The 11,947-nt window shown below is 39.9% G+C and overlaps 4 protein-coding genes and 1 long non-coding RNA gene across 5 annotated transcripts; 3 read left to right on the top strand and 2 right to left on the bottom strand.

Annotated features, from left to right (window-relative positions):
* The first annotated feature begins 6 nt into the window (after positions 1–6).
* Positions 7–1,430, top strand: LOC9325394 (metacaspase-1). The gene is made up of 5 exons (XM_021013917.1): positions 7–136; positions 327–657; positions 745–865; positions 942–1,166; positions 1,237–1,430. The coding sequence occupies exons 1-5, from the start codon at positions 76–78 to the stop codon at positions 1,294–1,296; spliced, it is 798 nt and encodes a 265-aa protein (XP_020869576.1). The 5' UTR covers positions 7–75; the 3' UTR covers positions 1,297–1,430.
* LOC9325393 lies at positions 1,383–2,805 on the bottom strand. Its single transcript, XM_021013918.1, has 2 exons — positions 2,291–2,805; positions 1,383–2,075 (listed from the first exon to the last, which is right to left on the bottom strand). Exons 1-2 carry the CDS (start codon positions 2,370–2,372, stop codon positions 1,477–1,479), a joined length of 681 nt encoding a protein of 226 aa, XP_020869577.1. The 5' UTR covers positions 2,373–2,805; the 3' UTR covers positions 1,383–1,476.
* A 1,216-nt stretch (positions 2,806–4,021) lies between these two features.
* Positions 4,022–5,684, bottom strand: LOC110224386. Its single transcript, XR_002329004.1, has 2 exons — positions 5,237–5,684; positions 4,022–4,688 (listed from the first exon to the last, which is right to left on the bottom strand). It is a non-coding gene; the product is annotated as an uncharacterized LOC110224386 (long non-coding RNA).
* Positions 5,685–5,723: 39 nt separating this feature from the next.
* Positions 5,724–8,635, top strand: LOC9328081 (protein CER1-like 1). Its single transcript, XM_021010907.1, is given in 8 exon segments — positions 5,724–6,234; positions 6,236–6,336; positions 6,410–6,629; positions 6,720–7,110; positions 7,358–7,465; positions 7,584–7,784; positions 7,866–8,138; positions 8,240–8,635. Coding segments are annotated over 8 exon segments (1,884 nt in total). The 5' UTR covers positions 5,724–5,824; the 3' UTR covers positions 8,420–8,635.
* A 433-nt stretch (positions 8,636–9,068) lies between these two features.
* Positions 9,069–11,943, top strand: LOC9330760 (protein ECERIFERUM 1; the record flags this gene model as incomplete). Its single annotated transcript, XM_002891972.2, has 7 exons — positions 9,069–9,504; positions 9,601–9,824; positions 9,913–10,145; positions 10,306–10,525; positions 11,166–11,541; positions 11,696–11,803; positions 11,887–11,943. Coding segments are annotated over exons 1-7 (1,278 nt in total), but the record flags the coding sequence as incomplete, so codon positions are not given.
* Positions 11,944–11,947: the final 4 nt, after the last annotated feature.

The raw sequence follows: 11,947 nt of genomic DNA, 5'->3' as shown, positions 1-11,947 counted from the left end.
AGGGCCGTGATCTGTGGTATTTCGTATCGTTTCTCTCGCCACGAGCTCAAAGGCTGCATCAACGACGCCAAGTGCATGCGCCACCTTCTCATCAACAAATTCAAATTCTCCCCAGATTCAATTCTCATGCTTACCGGTACAGTATTTCTATCTATTCAATGCGCCTATATTTGCTATCCTTGGATTTTGAATCTGATCAAATACAATTTTCCTTGGCTGTTCAATCTGATAAAACACATTCCAAGTTACCATTTCGAACCACTGTGATAAATGTGTTGAACTCCATAGCTGACTAAATAATTGTTCATCATGGATGGTTTTCTCAGAGGAAGAAACTGATCCATATCGTATCCCGACCAAGCAAAATATGAGAATGGCATTGTATTGGCTCGTACAGGGATGCACTGCAGGCGACTCCCTTGTCTTCCACTACTCTGGTCATGGTTCTCGTCAAAGAAACTACAACGGTGATGAAGTTGATGGCTATGATGAAACACTCTGTCCTCTGGATTTTGAAACTCAGGGGATGATTGTAGACGATGAGATCAACGCAACCATTGTACGCCCTCTTCCACATGGTGTCAAGCTCCATTCAATTATCGATGCTTGCCATAGTGGCACCGTGCTTGATTTACCGTTCCTATGCAGAATGAACAGGTTACTAGTCCCTCAACTGCTGCTAAAAGGGAAGTTGCTTACCTTCTCGTTATATTTAACAGACATCCATATTTGTTATTGAAACAGAGCTGGGCAGTATGTGTGGGAGGATCATCGGCCTAGGTCTGGTTTGTGGAAAGGAACAGCCGGTGGAGAAGCCATATCAATCAGTGGATGTGATGATGATCAGACTTCGGCCGACACATCAGTAAGTAGAACGAGTCTAATCATACGTCTTGCTGTTGTAGTTGGTTCCTCCTCTCATGATTAAAACATATACACAGGCGCTGTCAAAGATCACGTCTACGGGTGCTATGACTTTCTGTTTTATTCAAGCAATTGAACGCAGCGCACAAGGCACAACCTATGGAAGCCTTCTCAATTCGATGCGCACCACAATAAGGAATACAGGGAATGAGGGTGGTGGTATTGGTGGTAGCGGTGGTGTGGTGACGACTGTGCTGAGCATGCTTCTGACAGGGGGAAGTGCGATTGGGGGATTAAGACAGGTAAAATCCTTTCTTACTCTGTTGTGTTGGTACAGATTGGTAATGTTTTCTTAAATCTGTTGTTTGACAGGAGCCTCAACTGACTGCTTGTCAACCATTCGATGTCTATGCAAAGCCTTTCACGCTCTAGTAAAGACAATTCACTTTTATGTATAGCGAGTGTGATTTGATAATCCGTCCATTTAACCTTTTGTTTTTATTTTTCTTTCCAAAAAATTAAGGAAAACATTGATTTGGTGATTCAATAACAAAGTGTGCCATCTATTCTTTAGTCTTTACAAACAACAAGCAAATGGTTTGCCTTTCAGAATCAAGACTTAAGGTGTTTCTCGAATAGACAGAAGGAAGAGAAGACAAGTCCCAGAAAGCTGTTCAGTAGACGCATACACATCATGTATGCATTGCTGCTGCAAGGAAAAGCACTTCCGCTGTAGCAGCCTTTTCTTTGTTTGATGCCCCGGCCGTTATCTTCCAGAGCAAAGGAGGAGTTTGTCACACCATCGCTAAAGAGAAGGCACCAAAAGAAGGTACCTTTATGCAACCTTGCCATTCCCACTCCAACCTCGGTATGCGACCTGTTTCTGAGCACCGATAACGCTTTGTTATCTCTAAAGAGAATGTCTGAGAAAGTGACTTCTGGGGCTGCATACTTTGAGCTGCAGCCGAGGATATGGCCAGTTATGGTACCAAAAGTGGGGAGTTCTACACCACAGTTTGGAGCAAACACCTGAGTGAAGTCGTCTTCAGGGGGGTCACAGCTGAGAGTGTTATTGACATTGCAATTCCCCTCGCAGAGCTCAACATACTGGAGGGCCATGCAGCCAAGACCAGGACTCTCATTTAGTTTGCCGAGTTTCTGAGCTGTTCTGTTCTGGTTCAAGACGCCCACCATTTCATGAGCTGGGTTTCCTGCAGCCATTCTAACTAACACTTAGTCCGCCTAATATGAATCAACATAATATTAAACTGTCGAATCTGGTTCTAAAGAAAGAAAACTTGAGAGAAATCACTAAATCAGAGGGAGTGGCTAATTCAAAATAAAGCCTGGTCAAATGCTGAACGAGAAATCCAAATCTAGATTAGCGCAGATGTTGTGAAGGGATAAAGCATAGCCAAGGAGTTACCGTGCAATTTGGAGCTAGCCAGCACTAATGAGAGTGATAGAAACAGTAAAATCGACTTCAAAAAGCTAATTCCGTTCTTCATTTCGGAAAAACTCTCGTGTTTTATCCTCTGAATTCCCTGCGTAAATTGCTCAAGCTGGCGGATTAAACAAAAAAGGAGATTTTTTTTCAAAAGGAGTTTTCGCTTGATGGGAGTTTTCGCTTGATGGAGATGGTGACTGTCCTAAAGGAAGAATGTGTTGCATTATTTCTTTTCTTAAAAAAAAAAACAGGGATTTTGATTATTGGGCTTTAATTTGATGTTGGGCTCAACTATTGAATGAAGAATGAAGAATGAAGAATGAAGGAAAGTACGTGACTTAAATTTCTTTTACTTCATTAAATGGGCGGCGTTGGGGCCGGTGGAGGTGGGCCAATGACATTGATGTGTAAACAGAGGTAAAGCCGAATTTTGGCAAAGGCAAATCAATGCCCACTGGCTCCTCTCCTTATTACATATTTGAAGTTTGAGGTTTCTTTCCTTTTCTTAAAATATAATAATATATGTTGCTGTAAGAAAAAGAAAAAGAATCATTACATATTTGTCTAAAATCAAAAAATAAGAAGAAGGAGAAGAAGGAGAGTTTCTAGATGAGAAACGTTGAGAAATTTTGTGTCTTGTACATTGGTCAAATTTTGTTTTAATAACTATAATTTAATTATATAACTAAATTCAAATAAAATATTAATATTTTTTTTGTTTGAGAAACTTTTTGAGTTTCTCATGGATGGGTTATTATGTCAGGCACATTCTAACATTTTTACTAGGCTTGGGCATTCGGGTACCCGTTCGGGTTCAGTTCTTTTTTTTCGGGTATCGGATCTATTCCGGTAGGGAGTCAAGACCCATTCGGGTATTCTAAAAATTCAGTTCGGGTTCGGTTCGGGTTCGGATCGGTTCGGGTATTTTAATAAAAAAAACAAAATACCCGAAAATAACCAAAAATACCCGGAATATTTTCGGGTTCGGGCTTTTAACTCATATATACCCAAATCTAACCGAAATACCCGATTCCTCGAAAATACATTGGTTACTCTTTACCCAAATATAACCAAAAATATCTAAAATACCTAATATATTCGGATTTATGATTATAATTTTATGTATTTCGGGTATTATAAATATAAAAATAACTAATATTTTTAGGTGTATATTTGTATTCGGGTACATTCAGGTATTGGATTCGGTTCGGGTTCGGTTCGGGTTTTTTCGGATAGGAGGTTAGGACCCATTCGGGTATTTTTAAAAATCGGGTTCGGGTTCGGTTCGGGTATTTTCAGGTTTTTTGGTTCGGGTATTCGGTTCCGGGTATTTTGCCCAGGCCTAATTTTTACTATGGTAAAGCGGGCTCCACCACCATGTGCTTCTTCAACAGAGTCAGCAGTAGCCCACATGGTAAGAGCATGGTTATAGATGATACTCATATAGTATCATTAGGAATTTTTTAGTATTATTTATAATATTTGTTTATTGTTTGAGATTTTTTATGATACTCCTACTAAATATGTTTGCATTGGTGAGACCGGTTTAAGTATCATAAAAAAAAAAATGCAAAATCAAAAATAAATCTAAAAAAACATAGGATTACAAAAGATAATATTACAATAAAAAAACGTAGAATATACTTATGCAAAATAAAACATAAAATTCAAAAAAACTTTTAAAAAAAAACATGATGATAAATAAATTTTAAAATCCAAAAACCAAATCTAAAATAAAACAAAGTTATAAGTTATAAATCAAGTTACAGAGCAAACCGAAACAGAGTTATATGTAATCGACAAGCTGAGATAATCTAATCGACAAGGATCATAATCCCCTTTACTGTAATTTATCATATGTTAGTACTCTTATGATAAAAATTCCAACCTATAGCAAGAGTAATAGAGCTGAGAAAATAATCTGAGTGTACTCTAATATCAAACAAGGGGGTCCTTATGAGTGATGACAATGTATGACCAAAAAAACTTAAGTGTTACAAGCAAGGAATATGACTCACGAGAGTTTTTAGTGCTTGACATAACTAAGAATAGTCGAAGCTGCTAAAATGCTTGGTGTATATCGATGAGATTCCAAACCAGTGCAATGAATGGAGTTGCCCATTCTGTCTTCTGACGGATGCAAGAGCTGTATCAACTTCTCGGCACCAACAACTTGTCTTTCTCTCATCTTTTCATCCAAGAGTAGTCTCCTACAATTTCAAACAATATCTCACATCATCATCATCATCATCATCATGCCCATTCTCAATTGCCGGATAACATAATATAAAGTAAAAGTGGGTAAAAAGAAAAAGATATCATTCACTTTCTTGACATTTAACTTTAAAGCTTCTTCATTTAACTTTAAAACTTCAACCTGCAAGACAACAAAAGAGAATGATCACAAGAGATATCATTCACTTCCTTGACATTTTTCTTCTTTTGGTTACATAGCTTCTTATGAAGGAATTGATGAATTGAGTCCACAAATACTCTAATTAAAGACCTTAAGACACCAACTGTCTTACTTATCGACCTTAAGCTATGAAGACACCAACTGTCTTACTTATAGACCTTAAGCTATGAAGACACCAACTGTCTTACTTATCTTCCACAACCCCTTAAATCATACTCACTATTTGAATCTCATCCATCAGCCAGCTAAAATTTGCATAAACCCAATCCGTTTTTCTCTTTGGCAATTTATCAAACACCTTGTGTGCGCTCAGCAAAAACCAGAAACTTTGCAGCCATAAACCCATTCTTATCAAACCCAATCAAGCAAATCTATTTCTTGATTCCAATCCTATGAATCTAAACCAATAACCTTGTATCCTATGAATCTAAACCAACAACCTTGTATTTCTCAAGCTATAACACGACGTCCCTCTATTTTTGTCTCGAATGAAAGAACATAACACTAACGTGGAGGATGGAGAAGCTTGAAGTTCAGTTCATCATCGTTAAGCACAAGCTTGATATTCTGCAATGTCTATAAGTGGTTTTAGACACAAGAACAACAAGACCTGTTGTGTCGAGATTCATGACGCCATTCTCACCGAGCAACAATAAACACGTTACCGATTCTCTCCTTGAAGCCTCTGGATTTTCTCTTGATTCATCAACATAGCTTCTTTTTCAACCCAGAACACGCTCTGATCTGAAACCTAGCCTCCGCCGATCGCGTGAGAGGAGAGTTCGACCTCCAAAATGAATTTTTTTTTTCCTCCTTTCGATAAAACGCAACAAATCAGAAAATGACACGTCACTTGATACTGAGTATCAAAAGTGTCATTGGACTGATACGTATCAGTCCCATTTTAATTGTTTGCTCCATTAAAAATTAATTTCTGGGCTTCTGATACTTTAAAAGTATCGCCCATGTACATGGTCTAATGCCTCTATATAACACTATTATTAGGGATTATTATGTCATGCACATTCTAAACAAGTACCTCCAAATTGCACTTCCTTCAAACTTCTTCGACAGTAGACTAGCTCAAGTACCTTTGGATGGCATTGAGACCCGGAGCTCTTACGGAGTGGCCATGGAGTCCCCTTGGTAGCTTCAAGTACCTCTTGGTGGCCCCGTTGGTGATGGCGAGCATGCACTCGTACGTGACGGCGGCTGTGGATGAGGAGAAAGACCTCAGCAGACTGATGATAGTCGTGTTGATGCTGTGGAGAATAGTTCACAGCCAGATATGGATCAGCGTGTCTCGCCAGAGGACAGCTAAGGGAACGAACAAGATCGTGTACAAGCCCATTGAGTTTGAGCAAGTGGACCGAGAGCGCACTTGGGACGACCAAATCATCTTCAACACTCTCCTCATGTATCTCGCAAACATCAAGCTCCCAGGCGCCTCCCACCTTCCCCCCTGGAGACTAGATGGAGCCATCCTCATGGCTCTACTTCACGCTGGAGTTCCTCTACTACTGGTTCCACAGAGCTCTCCACCACCATTTCCTCTACTCTCGCTACCATTCTCACCACCATTCCTCCATTGTCACCGAGCCCATCACGTGTACGTACCTTCATCCACCATTTTATTCTATTCTATATATACATCCATTCATATCTTTACTCAAACTTGGCAGCTGTGGTGCACCCCTTCGCCGAGCACATCGCCTACTCACTACTCTTTGCCATACCCATGGTAACGGCGTCCCTGTGTGGGATCCTCTCCATTGTTTCCATCATTGCATACATTACTTACATTGACTTCATGAACAACATGGGACACTGCAACTTCGAGCTTTTCCCTAAGCGTCTCTTCCACCTCTTCCCTCCCCTCAAGTTCCTCTGCTACACCCCCTCGTACGTCGTTTATAAAATCACTACTATTTATTTGGATTTGAATATATGCATGCATATATATATAAAATGGCATCAAATTATATGTTGAAGGTTTCACTCGCTCCACCACACGCAGTTCCGGACCAACTACTCTCTGTTCATGCCAATATACGACTACATCTACGGGACGACTGATAATTTGACCGAGTCATTATACGAGAGGTCGTTGGAGAGAGAGGAAGAATCACCCGACATCATTCACCTCACTCACCTCACCACACACGACTCTATCTACCAAATGCGCCTTGGTTTCCCGTCCCTCTCCTCTTGCCCCTTATGGTCTCGATCCCCATGGTACCTCACATGCTTCATGTGGCCCTTCACTCTCCTCTGCTCATTTGTCCTCACCTCCGCTCTCTCCTCGCGCACCTTTGTCTTTGAGCGAAACCGTCTCCGTGATCTCACCCTTCACTCTCACCTCCTTCCCAAGTTTTCCTTTCACATAAGCATTTTACACACATACGGGTTTACTTATTTATGTTGGACTTCACACCACTATTTTCCAAACTTTCACACACAAAATACATATTTATTCTCACTTAGCTTTTACGTACTACGTAGGAAGGAAATAACCTTTTAAAAAAAAAACAACCTAAAATGAACAATAAATCTTTTCTCGTTGGGATACCTTTTTTAAGTTGCATCTAAAGTTTACTACTAATTTTGCCACATAAAACATGCGGCGGTAGTATAAATCACTGCGCCACCATGAGTCCATCAACAATATCATAGAGGAAGTTATTCTTGAAGCAGATGAAAAGGGTGTGAAAGTAATCAGTCTTGGCCTGATGAACAATGTAAGTTAATTTATTTACTTCAAAGCCATCCTATATGAATAACTATTGGATAAGTACTGCAGCTAATTACACACGCTGGCAAAAGAAAAAAGTAACTAATTAACACACAATTAATGAGAGGGAGGAACTAAACAAGTCTGGAGAAATCTACGTGCAAAAGTATCCGAAGTTGAAGATAAAACTAGTGGACGGGAGCAGCATGGCAGCTGCGGTGGTTATCAACAATATTCCAAAGGAAACCACGGAAATTGTCTTTAGAGGAAATCTCACAAAGGTCGCTTCGGCTGTTGTCTTTGCTCTGTGCCAAAAGGGCGTCAAGGTTTGTGAAGATATGAGGGAATTGGAATATACTCAGCTTCTCATATCAAACAAAAAATAATGTAGTGTTGTGTATATATAGGTGGTCGTGTTACGCGAGGAGGAACACAGCAAACTCATCAAATCTGGGGTTGGCAAGAATCTGGTACTGTCTACAAGCAATAGTTATTACTCCCTAACGGTGTGGTTGGTGGGGGATGGAATAGAGAACGAAGAGCAGATGAAGGCAAAAGAAGGAACCCTCTTTGTTCCCTTTTCTCACTTTCCGCCCAACAAACTCCGCAAGGACTGTTTCTACGAGTCCACTCCAGCTATGCGTGTTCCCAAGTCTGCCCAAATCATCGACTCATGTGAGGTACATCTTTAAAAATTCCTATATATATGTTAGTTTTATATATCATAAGCTGGTAGATGTGTTCATAATCTAATGAATGAATGCTTATTAATTGTATATAGAACTGGCTGGGAAGGAGGGTGATGAGTGCATGGAAAGTAGGAGGTATAGTGCATGCACTTGAGGGTTGGGAGGAGCATGACTGCGGCAACACTTGCAATGTCCTCCGTCTCCACGCCATCTGGGAAGCTGCTCTTCGCCATGATTTCCAACCTCTCGGTCTCCCCCCATCTCATCTATGAGCTTTTCATATTCATATCTATCTCCCCTCTCTTGATTAATCTACTTCCCTTCCAGTGTTTGCCGTTTATCATGTTTTTCTATAGACTATATATATATAAGTACTAGCTACACCTTGTTACGCTTGGTGCCACGTGCTTCATATATGTTAGAAAGGGCAAACAATTTCGTCGTTTGAAATGCTTAGTTAAATTTTGAAAAACTCAATAAAAATCTTCAGAAACAGTGATATGATCATTACATCTTAACTAAATAATATCTGCGTGCATATTTAATAAAAACCAAAAATATAACATATATATATATATATATATATTTGGGTGCATCATCAAATCAAAGTAGTTGCAAAAACTGGACGAGGTTTTACTTAAATGGTCCTTACTCATGCATGGTCCATTTGCTACCTAATTAAGGATTGGTAGGGTGCGTATACATCTTATATAATTTGTGGCGGTGGGAGATGGATGGAGTTACTAAAAACGAAACGTATACAAGTACTATTCAAGGCTCGCTTAAGGGGTTTGCCCTCTGAGTATTAGATCTAGATATTTTTACGTTTCTTTCATTTAATGTCGGAACAACAGACACTAGCTGGCGCTTCAACGTGCATGATCTTGATTGGCTAGTAGATTCCAAGCATCAATACCTATCACATGCCCAACTTGGCTATGCATTCATGGGTAAATACCCTTACTTTCAATTATATCTAGAAATAAATATAAGAAGCCATCCATTAACCAGTGCATTTCCTCAACGCATGGATATGATCAGAACATCGATGAAGGTGGGAGGGGGTAATTAGCTGAGTGTCATAAATGAGGATCCATGTGGAGAGCATCCAATGGTAGTAGTACATGTTTGGTCTTAGCTGGCCCTACCACAAGGAATTAAACTGGTGGGACGATAGGGGTGGTTTCGTCATTCCACATATCTACCGATTAAGGAGTTTGATACCTTGCTATATAATGTACCTTGGCTCACAAGAGTTGGAGAGACAGTGCACAGACATATTACATTCGACGGTATAATGGCCACAAAACCAGGAGTCCTCACCGATTGGCCTTGGACACCCCTCGGGAGTTTCAAGGTGCACTCTGTTTTCTTGTCTTTAAAAAAAAACGCGCTTATGATCGAATCCCGTTACTGATATATATGTTGTTTTGACATGGAAACAATACAAAAGTACATCGTAATAGCACCATGGGCTGTCCATAGCACATACAGGTTTGTGACAGATGATCCAGAGAAGAGGGATCTCGGGTACTCCCTTGTATTCCCCTTCTTGCTCTTCAGAATTCTGCACAACCAGGTTTGGATCTCTCTGTCCCGTTACTATACGTCCTCGGGAAAGAGGCGCATCGTCGACAAGGGAATAGACTTCAATCAGGTCGACAGGGAGACCAACTGGTGCGTTTTTTTCTTATTTTTTACCTACCTGCGTGCGTGAGTATATATAATCAACTAATTAAATCCTGATATACACGTATATGCGCAGGGATGACCAAATCTTGTTCAACGGAGTGCTGTTCTATACAGGCATCTGCCTGTTGCCGGAGGCCAAGCAACTTCCCTGGTGGAGAACTGACGGAGTGTTGATGGCAGCGCTTATTCACGCCGGACCGGTGGAGTTCCTCTATTATTGGCTCCACAAAGCTCTCCACCATCACTTTCTTTATTCCCGCTACCATTCCCACCACCACTCCTCTATCGTCACTGAGCCCATCACTTGTAACTCTTGTTTCTTACCTTTGACTTCTACGCTGCCTATATATTTCGGATTATTTATTTATTATACGTAAAATACATCGTAAAACGTCCTAACTATAGTAGCTGTTACCTATGGGGCATATATAGCTATATATAATGTGATTATGATAAATGTATACAGCGGTGATACATCCGTTTGCGGAGCACATAGCATACTTCGTGCTCTTCGCGATACCGCTACTTACGACGTTGCTAACAAAAACGGCGTCCATATTTTCGTTCGCCGGATACATAATCTACATAGACTTCATGAACAACATGGGACACTGCAACTTCGAGCTAATCCCTAAGCGCCTTTTCCACCTCTTTCCTCCCCTCAAGTTCCTCTGTTACACTCCCTCGTAAGTCCTTTACAACTCCTCTTCTGTTTCATACAGTACCAAATTTGTAGAACACAATTTGGCGTAATGTAAGCATTTACCAGAAACCATTCTTGATATCTGATACAAACAACTAGTTAGTTCATATTAATTAATTCTCTTTTATGGCCATCATAAAATCTAAGCAAATAATAAAGCATACTAATACAGGGTATATATGCTATTATATATAATAGAATTCCATACACATTCTCCGTTCCTCTATAAAAAAGGGGTGACGTGATGTTGTTGTATGCTTAATATGATCGTTAACTACCGAATCCGTGGACCACAAAAAAAAAAAAAAAAAAACTATTTAATAATATCTTATATCGTTCAACGTCGGCACATACTCCAATTTCCCACAACTTTACGCATTGATATCATCTTTAACCAAACATCCTTTGAGAACTATAAATATCAAATTCATTAGTCGATAACTCGATATATAGCAGGTGGTCCCTCTAAAGCTTAAATTATATATAACCTTTCTTGATTCATATCTCTGGTGTCTTTTTTTTTTTCGGTTTTAATTTAGCTCAATGCTATTCTAAAAAAAATTCAATAGTTTATTGTTAAAATACATTAATCTTGGATAATAAATGGAGTATGAGAATTGCAGATTCCACTCGCTGCACCACACGCAGTTTCGGACCAACTACTCCCTCTTCATGCCCTTGTATGACTACATCTACGGCACAATGGATGAAAGCACGGATACGTTGTACGAGAAATCTCTAGAAAGAGGAGATGATATAGTGGACGTGGTGCACTTAACTCACCTGACGACGCCAGAGTCCATATACCATTTGCGCATTGGCTTGGCCTCATTTGCCTCCTACCCCTTCTCTTATAGATGGTTCATGCGCCTTTTGTGGCCTTTCACCTCTCTCTCCATGATCTTCACGCTCTTCTACGCCCGCCTCTTTGTCGCTGAGAGAAACTCCTTCAAGAAGCTCAACTTGCAGTCTTGGATGATACCTAGATATAATCTACAGGTCCTCCTCATCATCATTAATTGATCCTTTTGTTTAACTATTTTATAAGATATTTGTAGGTTGGTGAATTTGCTTGCTGATATATATATATATATATATATATATATATATATATATATATATATATATTAATGGTGATATATGATGCATGCAGTACTTGTTAAAATGGAGGAAAGACGCGATCAACAACATGATTGAGAAAGCGATACTGGAGGCAGATAAAAAAGGAGTGAAGGTGCTTAGCCTGGGCCTCATGAACCAAGTAGAGAAACCATCTCTAACTCTTTTGGTTTTACATTGGGTAGATGCCGTCCGCAGAGTTAAACTTTTGCTGAACTGAAACAGGGGGAGGAGTTGAACAGGAATGGTGAGGTGTATATCCACAAGCATCCAGAAGTGAAAGTGA

This window comes from Arabidopsis lyrata (genome assembly GCF_000004255.2).
Source record: "Arabidopsis lyrata subsp. lyrata unplaced genomic scaffold ARALYscaffold_1, whole genome shotgun sequence".
Classification (NCBI taxonomy): domain Eukaryota; kingdom Viridiplantae; phylum Streptophyta; class Magnoliopsida; order Brassicales; family Brassicaceae; genus Arabidopsis; species Arabidopsis lyrata.
Note: the sequence above shows the minus strand (reverse complement) of the source record. Positions and strands in the feature narration are given on the sequence as shown.

Excerpts from the sequence above, each read along its gene's own strand:
- LOC9325394 (XM_021013917.1), top strand. The coding sequence starts at position 76 with ATGCGCCACCTTCTCATCAACAAATTCAAATTCTCCCCAGATTCAATT. Across the intron at positions 137-326 it reads TTCAATTCTCATGCTTACCG|AGGAAGAAACTGATCCATAT; the intron begins GTACAGTATTTC and ends TGGTTTTCTCAG. Across the intron at positions 658-744 it reads TTCCTATGCAGAATGAACAG|AGCTGGGCAGTATGTGTGGG; the intron begins GTTACTAGTCCC and ends TTATTGAAACAG.
- LOC9325393 (XM_021013918.1), bottom strand. The coding sequence starts at position 2,372 with ATGAAGAACGGAATTAGCTTTTTGAAGTCGATTTTACTGTTTCTATCA. Across the intron at positions 2,076-2,290 it reads GGCTAGCTCCAAATTGCACG|GAAACCCAGCTCATGAAATG; the intron begins GTAACTCCTTGG and ends GAATGGCTGCAG.